The 10,701-nt window shown below is 39.6% G+C and overlaps 1 protein-coding gene across 1 annotated transcript; it reads left to right on the top strand.

Annotated features, from left to right (window-relative positions):
• Positions 1–4,638: 4,638 nt before the first annotated feature.
• Positions 4,639–10,027, top strand: LOC146329899 (solute carrier family 22 member 7-like). The gene is made up of 9 exons (XM_084715284.1): positions 4,639–5,105; positions 5,253–5,356; positions 5,461–5,615; positions 5,768–5,936; positions 7,889–8,012; positions 8,086–8,195; positions 8,336–8,550; positions 8,699–8,807; positions 9,637–10,027. The coding sequence occupies exons 1-9, from the start codon at positions 4,725–4,727 to the stop codon at positions 9,845–9,847; spliced, it is 1,578 nt and encodes a 525-aa protein (XP_084571410.1). The 5' UTR covers positions 4,639–4,724; the 3' UTR covers positions 9,848–10,027.
• The last annotated feature ends 674 nt before the right edge of the window (positions 10,028–10,701 follow it).

Raw genomic sequence — 10,701 nt, forward strand, 5'->3', positions numbered from 1 at the left:
TTCATTTTCTGCTGAACAGTTTAATCACGGCTGTTCCCTCTCGTCACTGTGACATCAGCTTTCAGTAGAATTTATATTTATACCCTTGTTATGATAGACAGTAACACAACAACCAAATAATTTGAAGGAGTCAAGGTATAGATGGCAAAATTAAAGGGGGTTTGATAAAGGATGACAAATATTTAATTCAGAAGTGCTATCACCTTTGTGGACAGGAAGATCACGGGCATTTCCAAAATGAAGAAATGATGGCAGAGGTAATGTTAAGGTTGAAAATGTGAGTTATATAGTCCAAACTAAGCTGTGCAGAGTATTTCAGAGCAAATGGGTCCATTTTCTCGTCACCTGCTGATTTACAGGGATCAATATTGCCATCCTGTGGCCTATTAACATGTTGCAACTGACCCACCAAAGGCTCAAATCCAGACCACAGAATGAACATTGTGAAAAATATTGTCAATCAGCAGCTACAGAACAAAATAATCTGTGTCAGACTTATATCTGAAAACAGTACTGGTGAAACCACGTTGCTAAGGCAGAGCTTTTGATTTATATGGTTTGTATGGCAGGGGATAACTTCATCTTTTTCTTCATTAGTTTACACTTTAGTTTGTGCTCTGTGTGTGTACACAAAGTGGAAATGTATGAAAAATTAAGAGAAAAAAACTTCCTGGAGCTCACCAAGTTGTCTGAATCTTAAAGAAGTAAAACACTATATTGTTGTTCAGTTCCAGTAATTCACATGAAATGACATCACAGGGACTCACTGTCCTCAACATCATCCACTAATGACCGCAGCAACTTTGGAAACTGTCCATAAAATTCCTTGTAAGTCCATGGAAAACTGAAATAAATGCATAGAGTGCACCTGTAGAATGCAGCCAGCCGCTGTCCAAAAGGTCCTGGCGGGTGTAAACTAGTTGAATGCCTCTGCAAATTAATCCAAAGACGAAGAAAAAAAACACTGCTGCCACCAGTCAATCTTTTCTTCGTAATAAGCTGCTACAACTTCTCTTTGTGCACTTAATCCTCACCAAAACGGCCTGACAGCACAGTACATGCAACTTCACTCTTTGGGGTTCACAGCAGGATAAACAAAACTGTTGCACATGGTACCACACTCATACCTGTCCCCCCCTAAACAATGACAGGAAGGAACTAATTAGCTCTTAGACAAGAGGGACATGAAGAAGAAACAAATACTACACATGTAAATGTGTAAATAAAATACTAGTTAATTTGATGTAAATGATAATGAAATACTCATCATATGTAACACTATTAACTAACTTAATTCTTTAAGTTCATGATAATGTTGCGCAATTATTATAGACAGTAAACTGCACAGCTTATTAAGGAACACAAAATCAGTAAAGTATCTTACTACAAATAACCCAAAAATGTAATGTGTACAGTAACTATGGTTACACTTGTAGCAGGAAACGGCAACAATGATGTGTTACATTTAGAAAGTGACCATCTAATGAAAATAAAACATGTTTGTAAAGTTATTGTAAGAACTTTTATGGCATTATTAAGTACTCATATTAGTACTCAGTATCGGCAAGTACCCAAATGTAAGTACTTGTACTCAGTCTGAAAAAAAGTGGTATTGGTGCATACATACTAATTGTTTTCATAAAGTATTTATGCTCCCTTACCCTTAAAATGGAAACAATTGGAGGTGTTGTTATTTATATGTTATTATACAATTGTTTTACTGGTTTGGTTCAGTTGAGTTTGGGGAGAAATGGCGACCAGGGGAGAAATAAAGAGTGAAACAAAGTTGAATGAATATGATCTGTGTAGGAGAAATAAACAAGTGTTTGTTGATTCTATCCTGCAATTATTGTCATTTTTCGAAACAGTCTTAACATTCTCTAAATTCCACATAACAGTTGGGACATCTGTTTCATAGGACATCACAGTTCTACTGCATGTTTGCAAAAGATAGTAATTCACCCAAAACATTTCATTCATCTTTCAAAAATAGTTTTTGTGTCAGTAAAATGCCCAATGCCACCAAAATGTCACTGTGTGACAGTCGACCCTGGAAATGTTGTGTTTTACACTGAGTTTTTCAGATTCAAATTTCAATTTGTAGTACACAGAAAAACAATACACACATTTCAGCCTACCTTCATTCAGATTTGTATACTGAATTTATTTGTGTAGCAATGTGTTACAGGCCAGCACAAAAGTGATGCAGGCACAACACAGACAGTTAGTCCATTTATTTGTGGCTCAGACATATTCTTACAATTTCATTTACAATAGTTTAGAAATAGTGTACTAACAAAAGCATAGCCAATTTAGGAGCTGAGAGCAAATTCTATGGTGTAACGATAATGTCTGAACTCAACAGCAACAATACACAACACTGAATGTCGCCATGCTAATATTAATATGTAGACTCCAGGAAGACTAGCGACCACTTTCTGGAAACTAATCGGGATCCGAATAATGAATGTTGCCAAGACAACGTTGTCAAAATGGGAAGGAAATACAGTAAGCCACATTAAAACCACATTCATCGCATAGCCAGACCTCTCTCCACAGTGCTCAGAGAGGCGGTGGACGCCCTGCTTTATGAATATTTCTCTAAACCAATCACAGTCTTCTTGGGAGAAGCCAAGCCCAGGGGTCTCTGTGAAGTGGCGCTGAGGGTAATTTGTTTTGATGGAACATTTGCACATGGGGAGGTGAGCCTCGAGCCCTGGCATTGAAATTTATAAATTCACACAAAAGAAATGGTGATAGCTGCTAGCTTATTAATGTTTGTACTGTTACTGACACAGGTGCTAATTTGCCATGTTCAGTGGGTAGGTCGCTGTCTCAGAGGTCGTTGTTGTTGTTGTTTCCCGGGGGCTTTGAAAACATATATAGCAGATGCTGTGATGTGTAAATAAGCAGATTGTTCATTTCTGACATCCTGTTAGGTATTTTATTACTTTCTTAAAACAATAGGCCAAACGTAAGAATTGACTGACAAGTTAGCACACGTACTGCTGTTATGCTATCTGCAGCTTAAAGGAGAATGTTGGTATTTTTCAATCTAGGCTCTATTTCCTCGTGTGTATGTTGTTTGATTGATGGGGACAGCTAGTTTTGAAATTGGTCCAATATTAAGTGAGACCAATGATACAGCCAGGAGCTGAAAGATGAGTTTTAATATGATTCTTGGGGGTTCATCCACTTAAAGTGCATGTTTTCGCAACTAACGTTCTCAGATCAATAATATAAATCTTTGACAACAGCATGGAAAGCATCTCTCTTACTCTTCACTCGTTCCAGGCTCCTTGTAACCAAATCTTGTTTAACGTGAAGGTCTTTTGCGAGATCTTGTGTGTTGCAGTGTTGATCAGGAGCAGAGTGAGTCATTTTGGAGGACAGAAACGAAGAGAGGAGAAAAGAGGAGAGACCTGCTGCAGACAGGCTGGAGGTAATGTTGTCAGCTACAGTTGGTGTGTTGATGTGGAAATTGTACACAGTACAGGATAACAGTCGAACAATCCCTCAATAAACCAGTAGTGTGTGCAAAGTATAGATGGATTCATGCCTGATTATAAAATATATATATAGATTATTTTTCCTTTTCAGCAGCATTTATAATAAGTAGTAAGTTATATCAAAAAGCTGACAATATCTGGCTAACATTGTTGCCTAAGTGTGTGTAGGCTAAAATGGGAGCTTGAACCAAATTTTGCTTCAGCTGTTTGAAGGCCATCTCACACTCTTCAGTCCACTGGATGGGCTGCGAGTTCAGTGGCTTTTTGAGAAGGGTACAGGCCTGTACCTCTCTCTGATGGAAGTCAATAAGAGTGGAGTCTCTTGAATGGTGAGAATTTGGCCTGCGTCTGTTAAAAAGTTCCTCCCAGAAGTCCCAAATCACATTCATCCCCAATATTGCCTTTTTTTTTTTTTGCCTCCATAGGCTCGTGCTTCCTCTCATTTCAAGTCTCTGCCGTGCACACCAGCGTCATCCACGCCGCTCTGCTCCGTGTCTGCCCTGCATCACCTCATTTGCTGTGTGGAGACGGGTAGAGGACACTCACAAGCCCAGTCCACCAATTGCAGCCGGCTCACCCACAGTATCTTTCCAGGTCATTAAAAACAAAACCGCGAAAGCTTAGAGAACTTTCAGCTATAGATACCGCCGCCACCAGGACCAACCACACATACATTCTCTCACACACACCATCACCACCACCCCGTGACAAAAATCTGTCTAAATTTGTTACAACATACTTTTTAAAAAGGACCACTGCTTCATGGCTATTTTTTTGTGTTGTTGTGAGATTATATTTCTTAAATGAAATACAATAAAATGATGACTGATCTCACATTCTGATGATTATGTGTTTTTCCTTCTCTTTATTTTGTGATGTAAGACATAAGTAGTGAGATAAAACAAGACAGGCCGTGATACGTGATGAGACAGGACTATGACATGACATGTCAGGGGGAGGACTATGCTTTAAAATTTAACACAAATTCAAAGAGAGCACCACACTCACACAGACAAAAGTTATTCTAGTGGTTAAGTGAGGTAAATTAGTGACCAATCTCAACTATACCCCAGCAGTCCATAGAAGGCCACAAGTTCCTTTGTTAAGCTCTCAGAGTGTCTTTTTAGTGTACAGGTAAAGGTGAGTGAGGAGAGAGGAATATATTTTAATTTTCTATTTCAAAATAAGTAATTTTGCACATATTGGGACGCCACAATGAGGTTTGAGAACATTCTAGATGATATTAATGGATTTGGAAGATTTCAGATGATGATCCTTGCAATCAGCTTCCTTGGCCGCTTCACACTGCCTTGCCACTTCACGCTAAACAACTTCATAGCAGCTGTTCCTTCTCATCACTGCGACATCAGCTCTCTGGATCAAGAAGGTCGATTTGGGAATTTATCCAAGGCAGAGAGACTCATTGTTAGTATTCCACTCCAGGAGGATGGGACTCCATACTCCTGCCTCATGTTTGCAGAGCCTCAGTATCACCTGCTGCTCAACAGTTCCAACACTACTGACCTACCAACAGTGCCATGCCAGACTGGATGGGTGTATGATAACACCACCTTCAAGTCAACTATATCCTCACAGGTAAACGCAGTTCTCTTCATTTTTTAAAAAAAAAAAAAAGAAAAGAAAAGAAAACCAAAAATAACAACAAAAATTAAAGTGTAGAGAAGTCATGTGACATCTCAAAAGTTGTCCTCTTACTTTTTTTTTTTTATTGGTTTGTACAAGTGGGACCTGGTGTGTGACAGAAGAGGGAAAAACAAAGCAACTGCCACCATCTTCTTTATTGGAGTGATGTTTGGAGCTGTGTCCTTTGGAAGTCTGAGTGACAGGTATCACTTGACATTTAATTTGTAACCTATATCACTTATAATTGATTGTCCATTGTTTTAAGCAATAAGTGAAGAAATTCTGGAGACTTTCTGACTCTCCGTAGGTTTGGCCGAAGGATCATGCTGCTGGTGTCATATGTGTCTGGAATGCTTTTTGGAGTTGCGAGTGCTTTTTCTACCTCCTATGTGATGTTCGCAGTGCTGAGGTTCTTCACTGGGTTTTGTATCACTGGCATCGTCATCATCTCCTCAGTCCTCAGTAATTATATATTTTAATTTTTAAACTGTTAAGCATAGCCTATGTCATGCTGTATTCGCCTTGGACTTAACCCTGGTCTTGAGAGCATACAACACAAATCAAGTGTTGCACTCAAAGTTTTCTCTAAATCTTGATGCGTTTGTTTTGTGCAGGTGTGGAGTGGGTTGACATTGAGCACCGGAAACTGGTGGGAATGATCGACAGCTTGTCCTGGACATTTGGGAGTGCAGGACTTTCATTTGTTGCTTACTTTGTGACTGAGTGGCGGATGCTTATTGTTAGCATCACATCACCGCTAATCTTGGCCATCATCACGTGGAGGTATGACTCAAATGCAGCTTTTTTTTTTAGTTCAACAAAAGCCTCCTACACTATGTCTTTGTCTGAAGGTGTTGTGTTTTGGGTGACTTTTGAGCATTTGAATAACATGTACCTATATAATGAGCCTTTGCTAAGCCCTGTCCTCCATAGCTGCTGTTGCCGCACTTGTCTTCCCATTCTTGCACTGTCCATAAGTAATTTACAATGATAACGGTGGCAAAATTAACATTGAAGTTGGCAGACATTTTTGAAACACTGGGTCTTTGATTTTCTCACCGCAGTAAAAAAAAAAAAAAAAAAAGGCAGGCTGATGACAATGGATTTTGTCTGCTAAAATGGTGACTTATATTTCATAAATGTAGCTAGCTAATGTAAGCTCATGCTAATGCTTAATCTATATTCAGGGATTAGACTAAGCGCAACAGACCCTGAGTCAGTCAACCAGTCAGACCAACTGGACCGCAATCATTCAAGTTAGAGAGGTGAAGGTAATGTTACTGCAGGTAGTAAGCCAGAGTTAGTTACCTGACTTGATAATGTTTGCAGCTTATGTTAGTGCAGATAAAGACAGAGTTTAGTCCATTCCTCACACATGCGCTCTTGAGTTTGATGTTTTTGAAAGATCGTTGAAGCTGATGAGACACTGAGCGTTGGCTTTATTCCACCAGGCATGGCTGTGTTGCATTCCAGTTGCGCTACATCATTGCTTCATCGACCGAAGCTGATTGCTGCCAGTCTAGACAATGCTTGTGATTCCACCAACAGCGCTACAGCATGTCCCAGAAGGAGATCTCTGCTCTGTTCTGCTTCAAATACGAGCTGAGTCTATTTTTGACAGATGCCAGAGGGAAGATACAGAAATGGCGTAGAGAATCCAGTCAATTTTCAAATTGAAAAACCCGGTGCAGACTCAGTGATCATAAAAACAGACAAAAAAAGAAACTTTTAAACTACATAACTTAGTTATCCATGGTGATAGCACAAAAAGCAAGGAAGGAATACCATATCAACAAAATCTGAGCCAGTCAAACATACTCAGGCGGGCAAAATGCTCTGCTGCTGTAAGGCTTCTCAAATGCTGCTGGTGGGACATGAAGCCGTGTGGCCAAGCCCAGTGGAATCAATGACTATTGCTCTTCTTAATGCCCCACACTGCTTCAATATGTAGAGAAATACAAAGCTTGACAGGCCAGTGGTGCCTTAGCTACGGTTGCTGATCTATGATTGGACAGTTGCTGTGTGGAGGAGGGCTCATTGTTTGTAAACTCCCAAAAAAGTTAGATGTTTGAAGGGTTGATTGCCCGAAGAGCAAAAAGTTAGGATGAGGTAGAGTGCAAAATCAAGAGCAGCACTCAATCCCATGAAGCAGCTAACTAGACTGCTACACACTTCCTAGGGGTGTTAATAATCACATCAGTATTTCATATTTTCTGCAATGCTCAAGATTCTTTTATTGAAGTCCTGATTGGATCAGCTACTTCTGCGCCAAACTGGGGTTGGATACATAGGTTAGGTCAGTGGTTTTTAAACTGGGCTCTAGGGTCCTTGAGTGAGTTGTAGGGCGTCCCCAGCAAAAGCAGGAATAGAATATTTGAACTTTTACCACATTTTTTGGAAATTGGTGCAAGGTGCGAAAGAATAAAGTTGGCCGTTCTGAGTGACTGAAATTTATAGTGGTCCTAATTTAATCACTGATTAAACTATGAAGACTTTCTCCTCTTCTAAATTAAAAATAAAGAAATTACTGAGTGTGTAAGACAAAATCTTCTAAAACTAGGGTTCCGGGTTGTAGCGGGCATCTATCGTGGGGTCCTTGACATGAAAAGGTCTGTGAACCCCCCCTGTGTTAGGAACATACTCTTTACTGCATTTGTTTTAAATGTAAACCTGCAGTGGAATTCATGACCATGTAATAAATAAGTAGTAAAAAATGTCTTTGCCTTCAACATTAGGTGGATGCCAGAGTCAGCAAGGTGGCTGATTGCCAATGGGAAGCTGGAGAAAGCTCAGATGTATTTGAATAAATGTGCTAAGATGAACCAGATGAACGAGTCAAATGACACTCTCAAAACAGAGGTAAGCATGTTACAGATGATTGTTTGGACTTGTCATTTACTGTTCTGTATAATAATGCTTTGGGTTCTTACAGAAACTATCGACTATTGTTGTGACTGAGAAAAAAGATCGAGCCTATTCTTACCTCGATCTGATACGAACACCCAAAATGAGAAAACTGGCCCTACGTACTGGTGCAGTGTGGTCTGTATTTCCAATTTCATTTATGCTCAATTAATTAGGTTGTCAAATATCTTATGATTTGGTCAGAGATCCAGATCCAGATGAATGGTTCTGCCTAGATCTAAACAGATTATCAATTTGATTCCACGTTCTCTTCACAGGTTTTGTGTGGCAGTTACATTTTATGGCATCAGCTTCAACGTCACAGGCTTTGGGCTCAATATCCATCTCACTCAGTGCACCTATGCTTTAATTGAGATCCCCGCCAAAGTTGCAGTTTACTACTTACTGGACAAGATAGGCAGACGATCCACAGAGGTGGGAGCTCTGCTGATGGCTGCTGTCTGTCTTGGAATCAACATTGTAGTACCTAAAGGTGAGCATTCATTCACATCCACAGACTTACATTTACACACTTACATTTATTTTAGTTATAAAAACAGGAATATATAAATAATTTTAGTACTTTAATTATTAAAATCAAAAAGTGCAACAACAAGTCATCCTTGATGTTCTGTTTTTAGATATGTCTGTTGTCAGAACAGTGGTGGCCATCATTGGAAAAGGGTTTTCTTCAGCATCCTTTGCAACTATTGTGCTCTACAGTTCTGAGCTCTATCCCACTGTAATAAGGTAACCATGCAGTCCTTCCATTTTCATCTTTGTCTTATCTGAACATCACATTTTTAGAGCATATACAGAGTTATGCCGATCAGCCACAACATTAAAAACACCAATAGGTGCAGTGAATAACATTAATCACCTCGTTGCAATGGCACCGTCAAGGGGTTGGATATATTAGGCAACAAGTGAACAGTCAGTTCTACAATCTGATATGTTGGAAGCAGGAAAAATAGACAAACGTAAGGATCGGAGTGACTTTGACAAGGGACAAATTGTGATGGCTAGATGACTGGGTCAGAGCATCTCCAAAACAGCAGGTCAGTTGGGGCAGTGGCAGACTGAAGAAATAAAAAAGGCCCACCAGCTGTATGGTGTAGGGCACCAACAGACTTAAAATTGCGATCCCCATCATATTGTCTGCTGAAAGGGGACCTTTGAGGGCACTTAACCATGTTTTCTCTACTTGGAACAGCAAATTATGGGCATTTCACTGTGTTTTGTCAAACATGAGGGCACCAGCAGGGGCAGTATTGTGGGGTGGTCCTGGTATGAGGTGTTAGTGCCTTCCAAAAATGGTCCAAGGAAAGACAACTGGTTAACTGGCAACAAGGTCATGGGTGCCCAAGGCTCAGTGATGTACATGTGAAGGGTAGGCCAGCCTGTCTGGTCCAATCCCACAAAAGAGCCACTGTAAAAAACACTCAACAAAAACATTTTACTGTTGTGGCCGATTGATCTGTATTTCTTCTACCTAAACATGACGAAATCATTATTTAGAGCTACACTTATAAAATACTCTCTGTAGTTAAGAGCAGTGTCTGTGAATGTTTTTATTTAGGCAGAATGGTATGGGCTACAACTCCTTCATGGCTCGTATTGGCGTAGCTGTGTCTCCTCTGGTCCTCTTACTGGATGAGGTGTGGAAAGACCTGCCCCAGGTTGTCCTGTGCTCTGCCGCTTTACTGGGTGGAGTAGTGGCAAGAACGCTGTCAGAGACACGCAAGCGGTGCCTGCCAGAGACCATAGAAGACATTGAACGGCACTGGTAGTGGTGAACGCAGCCACTGGTATCAGTACATGTTCACTCAGCTGGTTATGTTTAGTAGTTCTGTTAAAATATTTTTATTTTGTAGAATAACCTTCAGGTTTGATCCAGAAACTTTGTATGGATATTGAACAGTAAATAAAAAATAACCTAAGCTGGTATAACATTGTAGTTCACTAACCTTTTTTTTTTTTTTGGCTCATTACCCTTTATAACCACGTCATGCCAACTCACTTTGTCAAAGTTGAGCAGGTCAGCAGCAGTTTACCCAAAGAGTGATTATCCCTTCTTTGATTATTTTTTAAGGTTTTTCTCTGAAAAAGTAAAACTCTCCAGTGATTCTAAAATGCAAGAAAAAGTGATCATGTTATTCATATCTTGTTATTCTTATTATAGACCATATTAATTATTGTCATAAAATGTTTTAATTAAAGTCCTTTGGACCTGTTTTTGTTTCCTCAATGTTCAAACCAGAGCACAATGTCAACTGTAGTGTCTCATAAACTGGGCTGCATGTTAGATAATACATGAGAGTTGAGTTGAACTGTAACAAAGTGGCTGTTGAGACACACAAAGAACAGACATGTAATGTGTATTACAACCCTGATTCCAAAACTTGGGACCTTGTAAAACATTGCTTTTTGACACATATTCAATTGAAAACTGTGCAGAGAATACTTTTTTCCCCTCATCAACATCATTGGTGTTTGTAAATATACACTCAATCTGAATTTGATGCCAGCAACAGGTTTCTGCAGTCTGTTTTTATTCACGTTTAACAGTGTACAAACTTTTTGGGGGATTTAGGCTGTGTGTACTTCTAACTGAGGCTGTGTATGTATTGATTTATCATAAACG

This window comes from Lutjanus erythropterus, chromosome 3, assembly GCF_056507025.1.
Source record: "Lutjanus erythropterus isolate fLutEry1 chromosome 3, fLutEry1.hap2, whole genome shotgun sequence".
Taxonomy (NCBI): Eukaryota; Metazoa; Chordata; class Actinopteri; order Lutjaniformes; family Lutjanidae; genus Lutjanus; species Lutjanus erythropterus.

Excerpts from the sequence above, each read along its gene's own strand:
- LOC146329899 (XM_084715284.1), top strand. The coding sequence starts at position 4,725 with ATGAGGTTTGAGAACATTCTAGATGATATTAATGGATTTGGAAGATTT. Across the intron at positions 5,106-5,252 it reads AGTCAACTATATCCTCACAG|TGGGACCTGGTGTGTGACAG; the intron begins GTAAACGCAGTT and ends GGTTTGTACAAG. Across the intron at positions 8,013-8,085 it reads ATGACACTCTCAAAACAGAG|AAACTATCGACTATTGTTGT; the intron begins GTAAGCATGTTA and ends GGGTTCTTACAG.